The sequence below is a fragment of the Carassius carassius genome, chromosome 4, assembly GCF_963082965.1.
Source record: "Carassius carassius chromosome 4, fCarCar2.1, whole genome shotgun sequence".
Classification (NCBI taxonomy): Eukaryota; Metazoa; Chordata; class Actinopteri; order Cypriniformes; family Cyprinidae; genus Carassius; species Carassius carassius.
In genome coordinates this window covers 40,787,279-40,810,097 of record NC_081758.1, presented here as the reverse complement: position 1 = coordinate 40,810,097, position 22,819 = coordinate 40,787,279, and the positions used below count along the sequence as shown (strand labels likewise).

The following is a 22,819-nucleotide window of genomic DNA, read 5'->3' as shown; positions in this document are numbered from 1 at the left end:
ACTTAATGTAATGAAATGGCTAAGAAACAGGTATAAAATCTGCACTTAATCATGTTTCACTTAAACAATCATATTTTCAAAATGCATTTGTTTGAATTGCTTAGAATCAGCATAAACCATTCACTGTCAAAACAATTACATTTATTCAGTTAAAAAATATAAACATGGTTAAAATATGGCTAGCTGTGGAATAAGCGGTATTCATTTAGTTCAAATGTATGAGACTGAACCAAATTGGATTTATAGATTATAAATATATGATGCTGGTCATTTAAAAAGCATCACAATATGTTTAAAATAATGCAAATTGTATATGCAAATCAAATACATAAATCTTAAATGTAGGTCTTCAGAGTTCAGAATAAGTTGTTATAGCTTTTGAACATGTATATCATTCTTGTATATGCAAATCAAATACATAAATCTTAAATTTAGGTCTTCAGAGTTCAGAAAAAGATGTTAGAGCTTTTGAATATCATTCTGAAACATGTACTGTCATAGAACATCAGGCTCTTTTATCTAAAAATATCAAGCACAGTTTGATTCCTCATGATATGTCCTCTGTTTATAAGTGGAGACAGAGAAAGCGACACAGACAGACTGGTTTTGTGGTGAAACAGGACAAACACAGACAGAGGCAGAAGAGGCTGTTGTCCATCACAGAAGGAGAAAAGAGCAGTGATTGGGCTACAGTGCTAATGGCAGCATCCTCAGCCAATCAGTGAGCTGCCAAATGTCACATGTCACAGTGTGCTGGTGGAGGAGGAGGCCAACCGTTTCCCTATGTAAATTCTGAGAAAGAAAGAAAGAAAGAAAGAAAGAATTAGTCATCTTTTAGAAACCTGTCAGACAGCTTAAGAGGTTTTATTTATGCTCTTTTTTGGGTAACATTAATGCTTTTAATGAAAATTATAGAGGAAACCCTCATATAGGCTATATTTTCAACAGATCTACATCTAGATTAATTTTTACACACCAGACCAAGCAGAAGGTGATAAGAGTGACATTTATTGTGGTTGAGATGTTACAAATGAGATTAATCTGACCAGATAACCTGGTGAACTCCAGTTACCTTCACATTACAACATGAGATGAATCTATATCCCAAACACGTTACTGCAAAATTAGATTTTTCACATTACTTTGCTCCACACAAATGAAAGGATTCAGTCATACCCTATACATGACTGAAACGGTCTTAAACTGAATGCACGACTTGAATTTGATTTAGATGTAAAATAATAAATGTTTTGTTTCACTCACTGTTAGTTTCCTCCTCTACACTCTTTCAGCTTCAGTGTATTACTGTTTCTGTGTTCCCTGTAATAAGACCTGACACACATGTGGACACAGTCCTTTATGGACTAGAGAAACAACTACAAATAGATTTAAAGGGACAGTTTTGTCTTAAAAAGACTCTTGGTTAAAGGGGTCATATCATACATAAAGTTCTCCCTGAGCTCCACTTTTACTTTTTTGCACCAAAAACAATTTAAATTTTCTTTACATTAACATTTTGACCACACAAAAATGTATAGAATATCTAAATTTGGTCAGTCATGTGGTAACTTATTAATCAGTCTGACATAAGAAATAGTTAGCCCTACATTTAGGGCCCTATCATACACCCGGCGCAATGCGACGCAAGGCGCAGCTCAAGTGTATTCTCTAGTTTCAGTCCGGCGCCGTTCGCATTTTCCAATCCAGCACCACGTCGTTTAATTAGAAAATGCATTTGCGCCCATTTGTGCGCCCATGGGCGTGCTGGTCTAAAAAAAGAGGTGTGTTCAGGCACATTGCTGGCACATTGCTATTTTAAGGAGCTGAAAATAGACTGCGTCAAAGACCAACTCAGACCTGTTCTAAAGTCTAAAGTCAATGGCGCAATATTGTTTTGTTATTTAAAGAGCGAGGTTGGTAGAAAATGCGCCCCTGGGCAGGTCTACAGTGCGCATTGACTTTGCTTATTACACACAGGGATGGATGCACATCACACAAACCTGCCAAATATTACAAACAAAAGAATATTATTGTGTAGGCTACATAAATATAAAAAAGTAATGATGGGTAGTCATTGCATATTAGAATTAGGCTACCTATTTCCAATTCAGCCTATTACTACTTATAATGATGAATGAAATTGGCTAATTAATTGAACAATTGTGCCAATACACACACATATATATTAACTGACTAATCGCGCGGAGCTTTGGTGGACGCCTGCTTGTCCCGTAGATGATCTGCTCGCGCGCTTTAACTTCACGCACGAGCAGATCGGTGTCTTCGCTTGAGAAGCGTTCAGCTATCCGCCAACAAATTCCGCCATGGCGCGAGTGCATCTCGCTCTTAAAGGGAATGGGAGATGACACTCTGATTGGTTTATTGAACGTTTCGCCCATTACTTATGCGCCCCGGCCCACGGACTGTTTGTCTGTCGTTAAAATAGCAAAAGTGGATTTGGACACGCCCTGAGTGCACCAGCGCCGTGCGCTTTACACTTTTGAGTTTAGATCGTTAAAATAGGACCCTTTATATTTACGTATTTGAATTGCATATAAAATTTCCATCCATTTGGATTACACAGAATCTGATATAAACTAATAAACCTAATGTAATGAAATGGCTAAGAAACAGGTATAAAATCTGCACTTAATCATGTTTCACTTAAACAATCATATTTTCAAAATGCATTTGTTAGAATTGCTTAGAATCAGCATAAACCGTTCACTGTCAAAACAATTACATTTATTCAGTTAAAAAATATAAACATGGTTAAAATATGGCTAGCTGTGGAATAAGCGGTATTCATTTAGTTCAAATGTATGAGACTGAACCAAATTGGATTTATAGATTATAAATATATGACGCTGGTCATTTAAAAAGCATCACAATATGTTTAAAATAATGCAAATTGTATATGCAAATCAAATACATAAATCTTAAATGTAGGTCTTCAGAGTTCAGAATAAGTTGTTATAGCTTTTGAACATGTATATCATTCTTGTATATGCAAATCAAATACATAAATCTTAAATTTAGGTCTTCAGAGTTCAGAAAAAGATGTTAGAGCTTTTGAATATCATTCTGAAACATGTACTGTCATAGAACATCAGGCTCTTTTATCTAAAAATATCAAGCACAGTTTGATTCCTCATGATATGTCCTCTGTTTATAAGTGGAGACAGAGAAAGCGACACAGACAGACTGGTTTTGTGGTGAAACAGGACAAACACAGACAGAGGCAGAAGAGGCTGTTGTCCATCACAGAAGGAGAAAAGAGCAGTGATTGGGCTACAGTGCTAATGGCAGCATCCTCAGCCAATCAGTGAGCTGCCAAATGTCACATGTCACAGTGTGCTGGTGGAGGAGGAGGCCAACCGTTTCCCTATGTAAATTCTGAGAAAGAAAGAAAGAAAGAAAGAAAGAAAGAATTAGTCATCTTTTAGAAACCTGTCAGACAGCTTAAGAGGTTTTATTTATGCTCTTTTTTGGGTAACATTAATGCTTTTAATGAAAATGGAAATCAAACATTAAATTTGTATAGCTCAATAAAACATTTTAGAGTGTCTAAACAGCACAAACATTTCTCAGTTGTCTGTAATTTATTGCAAACCAGGCATAGTGGCTGCGTCAGGATCCCGGCCTTAAGCAGGGACACACAATATATACGGGTCATTCCTGTTATTCAGTGACTTTTATATCCCAATGATTTATTTAATCATATTTTCTCTAAAATGAGTCATAAGATATGGCTTAAATTGTGTATTTAGGTCTTCTTTATTACTTATACAGGGATAATAGAAATTATAAATATTTTACACACCTTTTCATTGACATATGCATTCAGTTTTATTATGTCCTCAGTGCAAAGTAATCAACTTCTAAAGGAAATATAAACCATAAAATGATTTTTAAAAAATCTAAATTTGTTTTAATTATTTCATAGACTAGGCTAAACTGCCTCTATTCATATATATATAAATCATGTGAAAATATAGTTGTTGTTTTTTTTTTTTTTACAATTTTCTTCAATTACCATATCCCTGAAGTCATTTTCCACCCTGTTAGTACATACTTTCTTGCCTTCCAAAACTGACTGCAATTTCATTGAGACCATTTTATAGAAGCGACATAATTAATTTTTCCCATTGGAATTCATCTGTTCAAACTGAGGTAAGCTTCAACTCTCACTCCTAACTTTTTTTTTTTACAGTTTTTGAAATGTTATCCTGCTTGTCCCACCCTTAAAGTTCCGCCCTGTTAGGCTATATTATGAAGAATGTTTGTACTATCAAAAAAATGTAAAAAAAAATTTGCATAGTTATAAAAGTTCTGTTAACCTGTAGAAGGTTAGCTAGCTAAATGTTGATCACTCAATGAGCTATGGCTAACTTAGCTCAAAATTCTAATAGAATAAATAGTATTTAGTGTAGGCCTACATAGCAAATACATTTATATATATATATAAGATACTGTGCAAAAACCCCTTAAGCTCCCGGGTCACTGGTTAAGAACTCGATCTTGGAGGCAAAAAAAAAGACCACCCACTATGCTGAGCGTGGAAATATTACAATATTTAATACAATTAACGCAGCATCCATTTTTTTCCATCACAATTATCATCATAATAATAACCATTAAATATGGCATCGCTGTCCATTACTGTTCCTTCTTGTGATGGTTTTTGTGGTTGTTTGTTAATCTAGTTAATCCAAATGATTTATAACATCTTTATTTTTAATCAAATATAAATAAAAAATAATTGATGTCTGTCTGTCCTCTCTAATTTGTAATTATTTCTCTAGCCATCTGAACAGATAATTGTTCTGCCACCATGATTGATTGTGATAAGGAACCACATAACTATTATTTGTGTCCCAAAGGAAATCTTATTTACAACCCTATTGGCAACCATTGACACAAAAAGTACCTGTTCTTAACAATTAAGACATTCTATTTATCAATAATTGTTTTGTTATTGTTTTTAAAATAAAAAAGAGGCATAAGGGACATATACTATCCAAGAAAAGCTCATTATTGTTTAATATTTATATTATTAACATGCTGTGATAACTATCTATATGACCCTAACAAGGTGGAATATTTTCATCGCCAGTGTCTGAACAATCTACCTATAACTATTATTTTTTGAGTCCCCGAGCTTGACCAATATACATTCCTAATAGTTAAACATGTCACTATTTTGGTAGAATGCAAAAAACATAAAAATCATGTAACTTTTTTCCAACACTTATAAAGCCAAAATGTTACCGCATACCAGGAATGACCCATTCACAATATATACAAACTATTCATACAAAGATAAATCTCATTGACACATTTGATGAAAACTGACCGCACATGCTTCCTGTGCAGTCAATGATATTAAAAAATAAAATGTTAGATATGAGGAAATATGACATAAGTCTCACCCCAGACCCAGTGTCAAAGCGTGTGAGGCGATCAGAGAGGGCAGGAGGATGAGGAGCACGTCTGAGGAAAACAAACCCTTCTTCATCACCTCAGTCACCTCAGAGCTGGACTGCTTTGGGTGATGAAACACAAACCCCCTAAAGACAGAAAGAGAGAGGGTCTCTTCAGGGTCATTCAGCAATATAATATATAGATATTTCTGTATATATATATATATATATATATATATATATATATATATATATAATGTATACAGGTGCATTTTAAAAATTTTGAATTTCATGGAAAAGGTCTTTTTTTTGTAATTTAATTAAAAAAGTAAACTTTCTATTCTAGATTCATTGCATAATTTTTTTAATTCTGATTGTCATGACTTACAGCTAAGGAAAATTAAAAAACTTAGTATCTCAAAAAATTAGAATATTCCATAATGAGCTTGATTAGTTTGATCAATTTGGAGTATAAATACTGGGTACCTCTTGGGCTAGTTTAGAACATGCAACCACAATTATGGGAAAGACTACTGACTTGACAGTTGTCCAGAAGACAATCATCAACACCCTCCACAAGGAGGTTAAGCCACAGAAGGTCATTGCTGAAAGGGCTGGCTGTATCAAAATATATTTATATAAAGTTGACTGGAAGGAAAAAGTGTGGTAGGAAAAGGTGCACAAGCAACAGGGATGACCACAGCCTTGGGAAGATTGTCCGGAAAAGCAGATTCAAGAACTTGGGAGAGTTTTGCAAGGAGTGGACTGAAGCCAGAGTCAGCGCATCAAGAGTTACCACACTCAGACGTCTTCAGGAAAAGTGCTACAGCTGTCACATTCCTAGAACGAAGCCACAAAAAGCAGAGCAGACTCAGGGGCTGGAGCCTGTGAGCCAGCAGAATTCCTGGGAAAATTCCACAAAGGGAAGATCCTTCCGAGCCAGAGCGGTAAACCATGATCACGGGAGAGGGAGTACAGAAAACAAAACACTGAGCAGACTCAGGGGCTGGAGCCGACACTGGAGCAGACTCAGGGGCTGGAGCCGACACTGGAGCAGACTTAAGGGCTGGAGCCGACACTGGAGCAGACTCAGGGGCTGGAGCCGACACTGGAGCCGACTCAGGGGCTGGAGACGACACTGGAGCAGACTCAGGGGCTGGAGCCGTGACTGAAATGGACTCAGGGGCTGGAGTTGACACTGGAGCTGACTCAGGGGCTGGAGCCGACACTGGAGCCGATTCAGGAGCTGGAGTTGACACTGGAGCTGACTCAGGGGCTGGAGCTGACACTGGACAGGACTCAGGGGCTGGAGCCGACAATGGAGAAAACTCAGGGGCTGGAGCCGACACTGGAGAAAACTCAGGGGCTGGAGCCGACACTGGAGAAAACTCAGGGGCTGGAGCCGACACTGGAGAGGACACTGGGGCTGGAGCCTACAGTCTTTTTCTCCTCATACTCCATTTTTGGTAAAAGGTGAGCTGCTGTCAGCGGAGGGTTTGGGGGTGAATCGGCTGGTGTGTTTAACAATGGAACAGCAGACGGACTTGACGATGGTGGGCTGGTGGTCAAGACTATGGAATGGCCAGAGGGCTTGATGGCAGACTGGTTCTGAATCGGGGCCAGACACTCCCCAGATACCTTCCCTCTAGCTCATTCTAGTGGTGTCTAGGAGTTCCACGGGGCGATGGTAATTGGCCCCTATCTTGAGCAGCAATCTAGAACAGAATTCTAGAATTTAACATTGTGGCAGTCAAAGCTGTGGTTGCTGTGAGCCAGCAGAATTCCTGGGAAAATTCCACAAAGGGAAGATCCTTCCGAGCCAGAGCGGTAAACCATGATCACGGGAGAGGGAGTACAGAAAACAAAACACAAAAAAAAAACAGAAACAAAAACATGGAGAGAAGGGGCACCGCTTACTGTTAGGTTATAAATACTAGGAGCCAAACAAGGAAGTTGACAAGAAACACCTGAAATGAATGGACACAATCAAACACTGGAGAAACTGGGTCATGGGGAGCACATGGGGATCAAAACACAAGGGGCATGACAAGTATATGACTCGACATAAAAACTGACACTGACAAAGCAAAGCATTTTGCTTTTAATAGCATCATGATATTGGAGCAGTCTGTATTGCTAACACCTGCAGTCCTACACCATTAAACGTTGCAATTCAAAAAGTTTTCTGACAAGGTTTTAGCTGTAATAATTTTGAAGTTTTCCTCTTGAGAGCAAACTCATCCACTCATTAAACGCTAGACACGCGAGGCTCAGATTTGCTGACTCATGGTGTGGTGCACAAGTTATATTTTTGTGATGACTAAATAATCATCTCTGAGAAATTAAAGAGAGGTATGCAGGGCTAACAGAGGGCGAATCGCTCTGTTATTCTGAAAGGACACAATCAGCACACAAGAACACCTCGTTTATTTTCTCCCATGCCATATTGTACTCATGACATATTTGCATCCTTAATTAGCATAGTTTTATCTAGGACTGCAAACTGCCCTCATGTGCAAAAAGAAAAACTTTATTATTGCCTGTTCAAAATGTTTTCCAGTCTAATGAAGCTACGTAGCTCAAATGAAGTACATGAACCATCCTCTGAGATTTGTTTCATTATTGTGACAACCAATATTGCATAACAAAATCAAAAGAAAAAAAATAGAAATTAAATTAATATTTTTGCGTTATATATTTTGCATTTTCAAGGAAATTAAGCTCATACATCCAAATTCTCAGTACTGTGAAACAAAAGAAAAATATACTACTATTCAAAAGTTTGAGGTCAGTAAGTGACATATTTTTGATTTATATGCCATAATTTATGTGATTTAATTTATATGATATAATTACACAGATCCTCAGCAGTTTCCACCAAATATTACAAACCCCTGCTTAAAAAACTCTGGTCTTTACAGACTTGATACATTAACTAATGATTTACTGTCTATATATCAACCATCTATATAACCTAAACTTGAAGGTGAACTGAAGAGACTAAAATGATTTAAAAAGACATAAAAAAATTTAATCTTACTTGGGCGGGAGGTTTTCTGGCCGACTTGACCAATCCCACACCCATTCAGCACTCACTCGCCTCTCATTCTCATCCGACTGAAACAGAGCAGAGACTGTGTGAGTGTATCATTTACATGCCTTACTTGCCTTAAATCAGTAGCTTCAGGAACCAGATGTTTCACTGGACTTCTAGTGACAGAAACAAAACTGTTTAATGTACAACAATATAAAGTGTACTGTAAATTAATAATCCTACTATAAACCACACTGCTAACAATATGCACCATTATTTAAATGTTTAATCATTGTTGAAAGTGAACATGTATTTACTGTTGCCTGTATTTTATGTATTTTCTACCGTTCTAATGTATTTTTACCATGCACATTTTAAATTATTACAAGCAAATTATATAATTATTATATAAGTCTCTTAAATGCTCATCATTTCATCACAAAATACAGTAAAAACATCAATGTTGTGAAATTTGATAACAATTTGAAGTAAATGTATTTTGTTTGAATGTATGTTAAAAGTTCTTTCCGTGATGCAAAGCTGAATTTTCAGCCTCATTACTCCAGTCTTCAGTGTCACATGATCCTTCAGAAATCATTCAAAAATTATTATTATATTATATAATATAAACTATGTTAAAATAGAAAACAGTTATTTTAAATTGAAATAATACTGCACAATATGACTGTTTTACTGTCTTTTTGATCAAACAAATATAGGTGAGCATAAGAGACTTCTTTCAAAGACATTCTAAAATCTGAATTATTAAAAACTCTTGACCAGTAGTGTAAAAGGAGATTTTGTTAGCTTGATTATTGAGTGCGTAAACACTTATGAGCATATACATAAAACCATGAGACTAATCACCATTGCAATTTGTCATAATTAAAGTTCATTAGACTTTAAAAACCATTATCACTATTCATCTCATGGGTTGTTCATATAAAGCAGCCTACCTTATTTGCCAGTATTGTGGGAACTAACATACATTGAACAGTGCATCTGGTGTCTGTTACCTGTATAGTCACACAGTCTGTGCTGCTGCTGCCCTCACTGGCTGGTTTGGGAGATCCGGATGTTCTCGGGGTCACGACCTGCGGAGGACTGAATTCGGAGAGGAAACTTGTGATATAAAAAATAAAGTATGCAAAACAAGACTGGATGCTTTTTAAATTCTCCCCTACATACATATAGTGAAGTGAAGTGACATTCAGCCAAGTATGGTGACCCATACTCAGAATTTGTGCTCTGCATTTAACCCATCCGAAATGCACACACCCCATAGCAGTGAACACACACACACTGTGAGCACACACCCGGAGCAGTGGGCAGCCATTTATGCTGCGGCACCCGGGGAGCAGTTGGGGGTTCGATGCCTTGCTCAAGGGCACCTAAGTCGTGGTATTGAGGGTGGAGAGAGAACTGTACATGCACTCCCCCCACCCACAATTCCTGCCAGCCCGGGACTCGAACTCACAACCTTTCGATTGGGAGTCCGACTCTCTAACCATTAGGCCACGACTTACATATACATACTCAGATGTACACTTAATCTCAAATGTGTCTTCTTAAATGTCTCAGGTGATATATAAAATAAGAAAATGACTGATATTCAGTAACGGAAGAAGATATTTTGGTCTGGGGCAAATTCAATGGGCAAGTTCTCTTACGAGAGCTCTCTCGTACTGCGTCTCAGCTAAGATGCTACGGGAAAAGTCTCTTTCACGAAATACTGAAGCAAAAAATTATCCTTAATTTTGTATTTTTGTAAAGCGCATTTGCAGCAGTATACAGCCATAGGCGAGACGGCTCGTTCGCTCATTGGCTTGTTCTGCGGCAGCTGCACAGCCTATCGAGCGCAGGCTGATGCAACATCAGACCAATAATGTCGCGCCCTTCTTGCCACTTCCCGCCGAAACGGGTGTGGCCCAACCTATAAAAGGAGCTCGAAAAGACTGACTCACCTGATTTTTCATCTCTTCAGCGAAGCTCACGCATCGCTGGATCACGAGGAAGCAAGCGCCGTCTGGAAGAGCATATCAGCAGGACGAGCCATTCTGAAGCTGCTGGCATCGCCGCCTTCCACTGCCGTTCCTGCTGCGCTATCCGGCGCCCATATCCTTTACATCCTTGATCTGTTATATCCTGTGTGTGTGTTCGCCCTGCGACGCACATTCACAAAAGAGCTGTGTCTTTTTAAAGATGCCCTCGTGCGGCTCGTGCAGAGCCCCGCTCAGCGAAGGAGATCGTCACGTCATCTGCGTCTCCTGTCTGGGTGAGGACCATGCAGCGCTCGCGCTCGCTGACGGCGGATGCCTTCATTGCGAGTTAATGCCTATGGTGACTCTGAGGACTCGCCTGGCATCCTTCTCGAAGCCTGCATCATCCGCTGCGCCGCAGCGCCTACCAGAACCGCCTCCAGCTCGGCCTCGAGTGGTCTGCACCAGCGCCCCCTTCACGTTGTGGCGAAAGCTTGGGACGCTCCATTCTCGGCGAGAATCCGCTCATCTGTTTCGCCAGCATTCTCCACACTGGACGGTGCTAAGAACAGAGGCTACCTGTCACTTCCGCCGGTGGAACAGGCTATAGCAGCGCACCTTTGCCCGCCCTCTGCTGGACGGCGGACTAAGGCGACGTTGCCATCCAAAGCCTGCCGCATGACGTCATCGCTGCTTGCACGGATATTCTCTGCTGCTGGGCAGGCTGCGTCTGCGCTACACACCATGGCTACGCTACAGATTTTCCAGGGCGATCTTCTCCGCAAGCTGGATGAGATGGGACCTGAAGCGATCTGTCTCGCGGATCTGAGGAATGCTTCGGATCTCTCCCTCCGCGCTACTAAGTCCGCTGCACAGGCCATGGGACGGGTTATGGCTTCCGCTACGGTGGCTGAGAGGCATTTGTGGCTGACGCTTTCTGACATCAAGGAGTCTGAGCGCGCTGCGTTCCTCGACGCGCCGCTAACTCCTGCCGGCCTCTTCGGATCTTCCGTCAACGAGTTTGTGGAGGGATTCGCCGAGGAGAAAGCTTCGCAGGCGTTCAAGCACTTCTTGCCGAAGCGCTCCAGTTCTGCAGCTAGCCGCTCTAGACCGGCCCCACAGAGCTCTCAGTCACGCCCACCGCCTCCTGCTGCGTCATCGCGACAGCGTCGCGTCAGCAACGCAGCTCGGGACCCCGTTCTCACTCTTCAAGCCATCGCCCCGTGCCGCGGGAGCCGCGGCAGAGGATTGCGGTAAAGCCAGAAGCCCCGAAAGCATCCTAGCACTGCTGGGAAAGCGCCGGTGTTCGAGTTCCGCTGCGGCCGAGCTCTCACCCAAGCGCGCCGCTGTTGCAGTTCCAAGAGTTGTGACTGCCTCAGTGTCCTCTGCAATGCACAAGCCTGCACGAGTGCCCGCTTGCCTGCACACAAAAGCCGTTATCACGGCTGCCCAGATGTTTCACAAAAAGAGTGTTTTTTCTGGTGTTCCGGCCAGGGCCGATGATGCTATAAATGTTGTGACGATGCCCACTCCTCAGTGCCCATCTCCACATGTAAGCACAGCCCTGCACACAGGGCCTGCGCCCATAATGTCGACTCAAGTCGGTCGTGCACACTGCATAGTAAGCGTGCCCACCCCTCAGTGCCCACAATTACTATGTCACACGCGTCATGTGGTTTCTGTAAAAAGAAACCCGTGCACGCTCGTCCGGCCACGGCCGATGGTGCTATAAATGCAGTGACGATGCCCACTACTCAGTGCCCATCTCCACATGTAAGCACAGCCCTGCACACAGGGCTAGTGCACATAAGATCTACACAGATCGGTCGAGCGCGCCGCATAGTAAACGTGCCCACTTCCCAGTGCCCACATACACTATGTCACATACGGTACGGGGCTTCTGACATACATTCTGCACAGGCAGACAGCGAGTTGAAAGTGGTAAATGTGCACACATGCAGCCCATGGTTACTCGCAGATATATCGAGTCCCACGGGACCCGTTCAACCTCCCCCCAGTTGGGACGGGGTCGAGGAAGAACAATCTGCCCGCTGTGATCAGCGCGCTCCCCGCCTCAGATGCGCATCACACTCGAGCGCCGCCGTTGCCCAGTCAACAGAGCGCGCTTCACTTCCAGCCCTTAGCCATTCATGCAGATGCATGGTCAGTGCTTCCAGGGGTTTCGGATTGGGTGCTAGGCATTATAAATGCCTAGCATTAGGCCCAGTGGCCTAATGGATAAGGCATCAGCCTTCGGAGCTGAGGATTGTGGGTTCGAGTCCCACCTGGGTCATCTGGGGTGGTGTTGGCGCAGTGGATAAGACACACGCCTTTGGCTTGAGAGACCTGGGTTCGAATCCACTGTGAGACACCAATGTGTCCCTGAGCAAGACACTTAACCCCTAGTTGCTCCAGAGGCGTGTGACCTCTGACATATATAGCAATTGTAAGTCGCTTTGGATAAAAGCGTCTGCTAAATGAATAAATGTAAATAAAGAGAGGCTACTCGCTACAGTTTTCTCGACGCCCACCGCGCTTTTCAGCGCGCGTCGAAACTACAGTCAAAACAGAAGTAGCACACATACTTCGGGCCGAAATATCAAAACTGTTGAGCAAAGGGGCTGTAGAGCCTGTGTCTCAAGCTCAAAGCGAGGGGGGGCTGTACAGCAGATACTTTCTGGTGCCCAAGAGAGACGGGGGTCTCAGGCCCATATTGGATCTAAGACAGCTGAACAAGGCATTGATGAAACGCAGTTTCAAAATGCTCACGACCAGGAAGCTCCTCGCGCAGATTCGCAGAGGGGACTGGTTCATGTCAATAGATCTGAAGGACGCGTATTTTCAAATACAGATAGCGTCAAACCACAGGCGATATTTGAGATTCGCCTTCGAGGGCCAGGCATACCAGTTTACAGTCCTGCCATTCGGCTTGTAAACGTAAACGTAAACGTAAACGTAAACGTAAATCGTAAACGTAAACGTAGCTCCTCGTACGTTTACGAGGTACGAGGAGCTACGTTTACGTTAACGAGGCGCATGGATGCAGCGCTCGCTCCTCTCAGACTCAGAGGCATACGAGTGCTGAATTATTTGGACGACTGGCTAGTTCTGGCCCGATCACGAGCGGAGCTCGTGGACCTGAGGGCCGTTTTACTCGATCACCTCGAGAAGCTCGGCCTCAGTGTCAATTGGGCGAAGAGTTCGCTGAACCCCAGTCAGACGATCCTGTTTCTGGGTATAGTTCTGAACTCGTGTTCCATGACGGCGCGGCTGTCACCACAGCGCGCGATGGGCATTCAGCGCGCAGCGAGTTCTTTCCACTGCGGCGCGACCGTGTCGCTCAAACACTGTCAAAAGCTGCTAGGTCTCATAGCCTCAGCATCTCCTGTTCTGCGGCTGGGCCTGCTCCGCATGCGCCCCCTGCAGTTCTGGCTGAAGGCTCGGGTGCCGCGCAGAACGTGGGCGTCTGGCCGGCTGCATTTCAAGGTCGATCAGAGCTGTGTTGCGGCTCTAGCACCTTGGACAGCGAACGGCTGGTACCGATCAGGTGTAAGCCTGGGGACTTCCCCGAGTGTGAAAATGGTGTCGACGGACGCCTCCACTTCGGGATGGGGAGCGCTGCTCGAAAGCAGACCGTCCTTTGGCCTATGGTCAGAACGGGAAAAGCTCCATCATATCAACTGCCTGGAAATGCTGGCAGTGGAGAACGCGCTGACGCGCTTTTGTCCCCATATCAAGGAACACCACGTGGTAGTCCGTTCGGACAACATGTCCGTGGTGTCCTACATAAATCGCCAGGGCGGTCTCGGGTCCCGAAACCTGTGCAGGCTGACGGAACGCCTCCTGGTTTGGGCTCAGCGCAACGTGCGCTCGCTGAGAGCAGTGCATGTGCCTGGGCTGCAGAATCTGGGTCCAGACAGGCTGTCCAGAGGCAATGTTCCTACGGGCGAATGGTCTCTACACCCGCAAACAGTCCGGCTGTTGTGGGAGAGATTTGGCATGGCGGAGGTGGACCTCTTCGCGTCCCACGAAAACGTTCACTGCCCCACGTTCTTTTCCAAGAACGAAAGCGCGCTGTCACAGAGATGGCCGTGCTGCCCGCTTTATGCTTTCCCTCCCGTCTCCCTCCTTCCGCAGGTGATAGAATGGGTGAGAGAAACGAGATGTTCAATACTGCTTGTAGCACCTCTTTGGAAGAACCAACCATGGTTCCCAGATTTGATGCAGTTAGCAGATGTCGCCCCGTGGCCGGTACCGTTGAGGAGGGACCTCCTTTCGCAGGCCAGGGGCTCGATTTGGCACCCTCAACCGGAGTTGTGGTCCCTCCATGTGTGGGCGCTCAACGGTTACCCGCTGATCTCGCAGTGGGAGTGCTAAATACCATCACTCAGGCTAGAGCTCCGTCGACACGACGTCTGTATGCCTCAAAGTGGTCGGTGTTCTCCAGCTGGTGCACAGCTCGAGGTTATTCACCCCTTAGTTGTGAGGTGACGGAGGTCCTCTCCTTCCTACAGGAGCTGTTGGATAAGGGCAGAGCCCCATCCACGCTCAAAGTTTATGTGGCGGCCATCGCATCGTTTTCTGAAACGGCGTCCGGTCAGTCAATAGGAAGGAACGATTTAGTCATCCGGTTCCTCAGAGGAGCTAGGAGGCTGAATCCTCCCAGACCTACGTCAGTCCCTATGTGGGACCTCGCGGCGGTTTTGGAGGCCTTGAAGGGTCCCCCTTTTGAGCCTACCAATCGGTTAGCCTTCAGCATCTGTCGTTCAAGACAGTATTCTTGTTGGCTCTCGCTTCAGTGAAGCATGTGGGTGATTTGCACGCGCTCTCGGTGAGCCAGTCGTGCTTGGAGTTTGGGCCCAATGACTCAAGGGTCATACTCAAACCTAGGCATGGTTATGTGCCGAAATCCCTCAACACACCGTTTCGGGCTCAGGTTGTTGCCCTGTCTGCCCTGCCGGTGTCAGGGGAGGATGGAGACTCGAGTCTTCTTTGCCCTGTCAGGGTTTTAAGAGCTTATGTGTCTCGCTCTGCTGCCTTTCGGCAGACGGAGCAGCTGTTTGTCTCGTTCGGTGGACGTTCCAAGGGAATGGCTGTTTCGAGACAGACTCTATCCAGATGGATAGTTGACGCCATAGCGTTAGCTTACGCTTCCAGGGGCCTTCAGTGCCCGTTGGGCGTCAGAACACACTCCACAAGAGGTGTCGCCTCGTCGTGGGCGTGGTCTACAGGGATCTCCTTGCAGGATATATGTATGGCGGCAGGTTGGGCCTCGCCGTCTACATTTATCAGGTTCTATAACCTGGAGGTCCCCGCCTTGCAAGCAAGGCTGTTGTCGGTATAGTCGAATCAGGGCCCTGAGGGGAATTCTGAGTTCACGAGCGCTATGCGCTGCCGACTGTTATATGGGCAGTATTGCGTAAGACCCGCATTGCCACATTGGTCAGGCCTTGCCTCGGCTGTGTGATGTCATATTGCCGCATCTACGGATGCTGCTAGATATAGGACGGAGGGCTTTTTCCCTTTTCTGTCCTGGACTCTCTGTGAGTCCCTCAGGTGACTGTGCACTGTAAATCCTGGGCGTTGCTTCAGGTTTATTGGTGTGTGATCCCTGCGCGCACGGCGTTTTACATTGGGTTCCCGTAGCGTCTTAGCTAAGACGCAGTACGAGAGAGCTCTCGCTAGAAGAGCGAACGAGTACTGCGTTCTCTGCCGTGCGTACGATTCACTCTGGTTCGCTTCGGCGATGAAATAAATCAGGTGAGTCAGCCTTTTTGAGCTCCTTTTATAGGTTGGGCCACACCCGTTTCGGCGGGAAGTGGCAAGAAGGGCGCGAAGCGCCCTTATTGGTCTGATGTTGCATCAGCCTGCGCTCGAAAGGCTGTGCAGTGGCCGCAGAACAAGCCAATGAGCGAACGAGCCGTCTCGCCTATGGCTGTGTACTGCTGCAAATGCGCTTTACAAAAATACAAAATTAAGGATAATTTTTTGCTTCAGTATTTCGTGAAAAGAGACTTTTCCCATAGCGTCTTAGCTAAGACGCAGTACTCGTTTGCTCTTCTAGAAAGAACCGAGGTTACGTTTAGTAACCGAGTACATTTTAAGTTCATATTGAAATGTCTTTTAACAGCAGAGTTCAGTTTAAGACATTGCTTAGACCTCACAGGAAACTCTATACGAGACACTGATGAAACATTTGAGAAGCAGGTCAGCAGCATAAGCAAAATCAGCAAAGATCAGCTCATTGAAAAAGAAAATCTAAAATGCAATTGCATTTCCATTATCAGGTTTTCACCAGGTTTAACATCAAAACATAAACAGACATGCACACAGAACAGGCACACATTGAATATGCCTCCAAATCTGTTTAAGCTGTACACTTGCCGAGCAAAACTGAGTTAATAAACAAGTTTTACACAAAAAAAACCAAGTAAAAAAAAAAGTAAAACAAGTTTTACAATGCTTATTAACCCTCAGAAACCAAGCATTAAAAGTAATGATGTTTTTTTGTTTTTCACTGAATGTTCTTTTAGGTATCCACTGGTTATAAAAATAATGATAAATAAAATAATGCTGTTGGGGTTGCAGTCTCAGATAGTTTCTGCTTCATTATAGGATACATTAAAAATCATTTGGAATTATTCTGTGATTTACTGAATGGGCTTCATTGTATAAAACAGAGATGACCAATGTTGGCCTGTTATAAACTTTGATTTGGCATATCTTTAATTACAATTTCTATTTTTGTTTTATTTGTTTTTGTTCAATTTTGCTGCATTAAAGAAAATTTAGATGATTTAAAATAATGTAACTTTTTAAATTATTTATATTTTTTGTTCAAATATTTAATAAAAAAATATATAAACATATTTAATTCAAAATGTACATTTGTCCATGGCCCTCAGTCAAATTTAGGCACCTTTGGTGTAAACAATATTGAAAAAGGTAAATCAATTTTTGCTACACAAACATTGCCTAAAATGTATATTGGTTGATAGTTTGGAGTATGCAATCACTCTTCAACTTAACATTTTGGAGTCAAATACATTTTTCCAGCCAAAATTGCTGTGGTGGTACATGTATATGAAGTTGTTTCTAACATTTCGAGAAAACAGGTATACAGAGAAACACAGAAAATAAAGAGATCTATTTTGTGAGTATTCTTTCCTAAGAATAGATTCATTTATTTCTAAGTTCACTGGTTCAAATTTTCACAATAGCCATAGAAAAATCTCAAACAGGCCTTCAGCTCCACACCTTTCAGTTTGACTGCTCCTCTCACACTCCAGCTGAGCTTCCAGGAGAATCCTCTCCAGCTCCCCCTGCAGGAGCGAGGCCGGGCTGTCCTGTGCTCCTGAATCTGCTTCTGTTTGACTCGCAGAAGCCACCAGACCCTCCAGCTCCACCCAAGAGCCTGACGGAGACATGAACAACGTGGACTTCAGGTTACTTTTGGATTAAGAAAACAGGTTCAAACAAGTTTGATTGGTGTATGACAGAGGAATTTGTGACTTTTACATTTATGTAAAATGTCATATTTAAAAGTCACCATAAACACATCTCGCTTCTGTAAAAAAAAGTCCAGAGGTGGTGATGATTATGAATTTAAAAAATAAAAGATCTATCCATCCATCCATCCATCTGTCTCACACTGATTGTTGACATGAACACATGGACATGAGGATACAGTTCTGTTGCCCAAACAAGAGCTTGCTTACATAAGCATTTTATTTCTGTCAGAGATTAGCAAGTCACCCCCCCCCCCTCTCTTCCTCCCCATCTTCTTTCTAATCTTGACCTTTATCGTCTTTCCCCATTCCTTGAGCATCCTCTCTTTCTGCCCTTCCTGGTCATTTTTGGTTAGTTTTTTCAGTGTCAGGGGTTTTGATGTGGATTTACTGTGCCATTGCCCCAGATTCTCCAGCATGTGGAACTGTGACATAACCACAGACGAGGGCTGTGTGTTATACAGACCATAACACCAAGCTGTATGTGTTTGTGTGTGTGTGCGTATGTGCGGAGGAGAATGTGCATGCATTTGTGTGCATCAGTGCAAACACTGTTGTTCTCACATTTTCCCCTGCGAACAGTTTTAACCACTGATCAAATTAGAAGAGCTGTTAACTTTTTTCACAGTAATTGGCTTAAAGAGCGACAAAGCTGGCGAGTCATGAAATCTATTTACATAACAACACAGACAAAAACAATAGTACAGCAAAAGATAAACAGACAGATATAATAGAAAATTATTATTAATAAAAACAAAGATTAATTCTATACGTATCTAGTTACTTATTTTGTAATTAATATTCATTCATGTAATTTTATTATATATATATATAATATATATATATACTTTTAATTTAATTGTAAATTATTTTATTTTATATAGGCTACAAGTGTATACTATAGATATATTATCAAATTAAAAAGGTAAACATTTTTATATATAAATAAATATAAATATATGAATACATAAATATATATTAATAGAGAATATACATCTACATAATCACCGGTTATAACAATGAAGCAGTGTAATACAGTTGAATATGCAGTTGTCTTACCATTCAAAGCATCATCCGGTGATTGAGCCATGATGGGACAGAGGAGTTCAGGAGCAGATGCACTGACTTCAGCTCCTCTCGACTCTCTTTGTCCGTGTTTCACTGTCCTCTGTGTGTTTGAGAGGCTAATACTCACTAGTCACTGTTTCTTAGAGGACATTACCTGTTATTCCTCTAGGGGGCGCTCGGTGGCTCATGAACCCGAACCTCAAATCACACGTTTCTGAAGTTTTTTAATTATTGTGTATCAGTAGTATTTTCTTTTTTGAAGAGCTAAAATTATTAATATGTTATAATATGAGAATTTGTTTTTGCAATTATTTAAAAAATCCGTTAGATATTTCAAGTAATCATAAATAATTGTATCAAATGCATGGCCTAATTAACACCTGAATAGTGACATTTTATATATTTAATTGACATTTTATTTAAAATAAACGCCCTAGAGGTTATTTATCACCCACCGTTGCTGACCAATCAAAGACGACTTCTGGGCTTCTAAGCCCCGCCCTCTGTTTCACAGGTTTCAGAGCGGCTTTGCTTATTCTGTTTTTATGACGTAAATGCAGTAATCCCTCTTTCTCCCTACGTGTTTCAGCAGAGGTAAATATTGGCATCATTCCCTTCTTTTTAATAAATAGGCCAGATATGTGCCAATTTTCATCCTAAAAATTCCAATATTCCGAGTTTGCAGCTTCATACTACTCAAAAATTCAGCAAGTTAAGTAATTTTATATTTTTAAATGACTCATGTCCTATATATAAATGATTTTAAAGGGTAAGTGTTTTTGATAGAGACAAGTGACACAACAGAGTCTCTCATGACCAACAAAACATCAAGCCTGTGTTGTTTCCTATTAGAGTCGCCAGACCTCAAATTAATTTTTAATACATGTACAGATAATCTCTCCTGATCACCACACATGCCTAATCCATTTAACAAAAGCCTAATTCACTAACCAAATAAAAGTACTTGCCAGTATTTTTATTTATTTATTTATTTTTGGACATATAATATTGATAGGTGTTGCATTTCAATTGTGATCATTTGAATGCAGTTCAGTGCAATTAGTTGAGTTTACACACACAAATCAAGGCTTTTACACACCACTAATATATGTCACGAGAACACTTTACACATGGCCACTAGCCAGAACCTTTACAAAATGAAGATCCTCTCAAAAAACGGGAAGAAATCTTCTTCCATTACTCTACAACTGATATCACAAAGGTAGATTGTTCTTGAATTAAGCTTATTTTTATATATATTTGTGTAGATTTTACTATAATAATTTTCCAGCTTTATGTTTTGGTAATCTTTTCAGAACTGAATATTAGCATTTTTAAGGAAATATCTGTTCATATGGTAATAAAACTTAAAAAATAATAGACTAATTAATCATATTCTGCCCATTGTCATTAAAAGCTCAGTTTTAACCCTATAAAACCTCCTGTATCATATTTGGCGGTCTCTGCAAAAGGTAAATAAGTCAGTAACAATAATTTTTTTATATTAAATAATAATATAATATTTTGTTTTACTTTTTAACTCATTCTGAAGCTAGCAGATTTTTGGAAAAGATCTTGAGAGCACCTGATAAAAATCCTCTGAAGAACATCAGGATACAGTGGCAATGTTGCTGATATTTATCAAATGAAGATCAAGACAGTCAGTCAGTCTTTCATGATCATAATGATTTTTATTAATCATCTTATTAAAATCAGTGATGACTTATGAATGACATTATGCATCTCTGACATCATCGGATCGTTGTTTAATACATGGCCATCAGAGTGAGACAAAGCCAGATGCAAAACACTTTAGGATGGACAGCACAACACACAATATGACATGACCTCATTTTTGCTTTAAAACATTGGCGGTATTAAACATGTGCAATTTGTTTAAAATGTTATTTTGTTAGATTTTTTTCTGCCAAATGCATAAATGTAAATCTTTTCCTGTTGAGCATCCTTTGATAAACACTTTGATGGTCAGACAGATCTCGCTGAAGTTCTCAGGTGTCTTTCTGTCCGATTACTGAAGGATGAAAAGGAAACATCCATCTGTCCATCTAAAGAACATCTGCTTCATCCGGTGCCATTTGAACCCAGGGTTGTTCAACTAAATCATGTCGCTCTGCCCTCAAGGCAAAGCAGCTGGTAAAAGCTCATCTTGCAAAAAGCAATATTCTAATAAAAAGGCAACCAGACCAAGCCATCAGAAAACAGCTAAAACAAATTATGAAACCTTCAGTGTTTTAAATGTTTTAAAAATGCTTTAATGGGTTAATGCAAATGATAGAGAAAACATTAAGGGACATTATGACATTACATGAACAATGTATAAATAATGGTGTGTGTGTGTGTGTGTGTGTGTGTGTGTGTGTGTGTGTGTGTGTGTGTGTGTGTGTGTGTGTGTGTGTGTGTGCGTGTGTGCGTGTGTGTGTGTGTGTGTGTGTGTGTGTGTGTGTGTGCGTGTGTGTGTGTGTGCGTGTGTGTGTGTGTGTGCGTGTGTGTGTGCGTGTGTGTGCGTGTGTGTGTTATGAGAGGGTTTGAGAATGTTATTAAATACATCATTTTTAATGAACACTCTGTTAACAATAACAAGCCATTGTCCTGCAGAGTTTAGCTCCAACCCTGATCAAACACACCTGAGTAAGCTGATCAAGGTCTCCAGAATCGGTAGAAAATCACAGGGAAGTTGGTTTGATCAGGGTTAAAGATCTGCAAGCACTAAACTCTGCAGGGTAAGATTTGAAGAACCCCGCCTTAAAGGGATTACCCCACTCACCCCAAAACCATCCTAGGTGTATATGACTTTCTTCTTTCAGACGAATACAATCGGAGTTGTATTGAAAGTCTCATCCAAGCTTTATTATGGCAGTGAATGGTCATCAAGATTTTGAAGCAAAATAAATTGCATCCATCCACCATAAAAAGTGTCCTTAAAGGCATTCTGAAGTGAATTGAAGTGTTTGTTAAAAAAAAAACTCCATATTTTAAACTTTATAAATCGTAATCTCTAGTTTCTGCTAACTGTCATATGCGCTTTCACCAGAGGGTTGTGTTCCAGCGGATGAAACAGGGCATCACGTCCAGTGAGAAATGACATAAAGTACCTCGGAAGTGCAGAGGAGATAGCAAAACAAGACACCAGTCACGAATTAGAAGTACAAAACGAGGAGATTTTATAAAGAAAAATGTTTCAATATAAGCCAAGAGGAGACTGGTTTTCCTTTGTTGTAAACAAAGGTTTCTCACCAGAGCTGATGCTAAGCATATGTCCCACGTCATACGCTGGAACGCCACTCTCTCGTAGGATGACAGTTGGAGGAAGTTAGAGATTACGGTTTATTAAGTTTTAAATATGGTTAAATGCTTTGATTCACTTCGGAAGGCCTTAATTAACCCCCTGGAGCTGTGTGGAGCACTTTTTATGATGCAAGTCATAAACACCTAGGATGGCTTGAGGGTGAATAAGTCATTTTTGGATTAACTTTCCCTTTAAGGTCTATAACATTAGAAATACTAGCAATACAAAGTTCCAAACATTGTCCAGAATAGTGTAAACTAGAAGAGGGAGGAATATATCCAAAACAGTATCATGAAAGAGTATGAAAATATTGGGACACTTGTTGATGGGAGTTCTGTGCCCCCATGACTTATGAAAGGCTAGAAACACCCCTGATGTCCCATAACACATTTCACATTCTAACTATTCTAACCTGTGTACTGGGCTGAAGTGTTTCCCAGGAGCATGGGGACATCCTTGTGTTTTTCAGCAACAGGCATTGCTAAACCAGCTATCCAGTG

The 22,819-nt window shown here is 41.8% G+C and overlaps 1 protein-coding gene and 1 non-coding gene across 2 annotated transcripts; one reads left to right on the top strand and one right to left on the bottom strand.

The window, feature by feature from the left end:
* Positions 1-3,102: 3,102 nt before the first annotated feature.
* Positions 3,103-19,034, bottom strand: LOC132131629 (BCL2/adenovirus E1B 19 kDa protein-interacting protein 3-like). Its single transcript, XM_059543693.1, has 9 exons — positions 19,004-19,034; positions 17,694-17,850; positions 9,474-9,561; positions 8,464-8,540; positions 7,791-7,813; positions 6,831-6,994; positions 6,533-6,729; positions 5,433-5,570; positions 3,103-3,396 (listed from the first exon to the last, which is right to left on the bottom strand). The coding sequence occupies exons 1-9, from the start codon at positions 19,032-19,034 to the stop codon at positions 3,348-3,350; spliced, it is 924 nt and encodes a 307-aa protein (XP_059399676.1). The 3' UTR covers positions 3,103-3,347.
* On the top strand, positions 12,657-12,729 carry trnar-ucg (transfer RNA arginine (anticodon UCG)). The gene has a single exon. It is a non-coding gene; the product is annotated as a tRNA-Arg (tRNA).
* Positions 19,035-22,819: the final 3,785 nt, after the last annotated feature.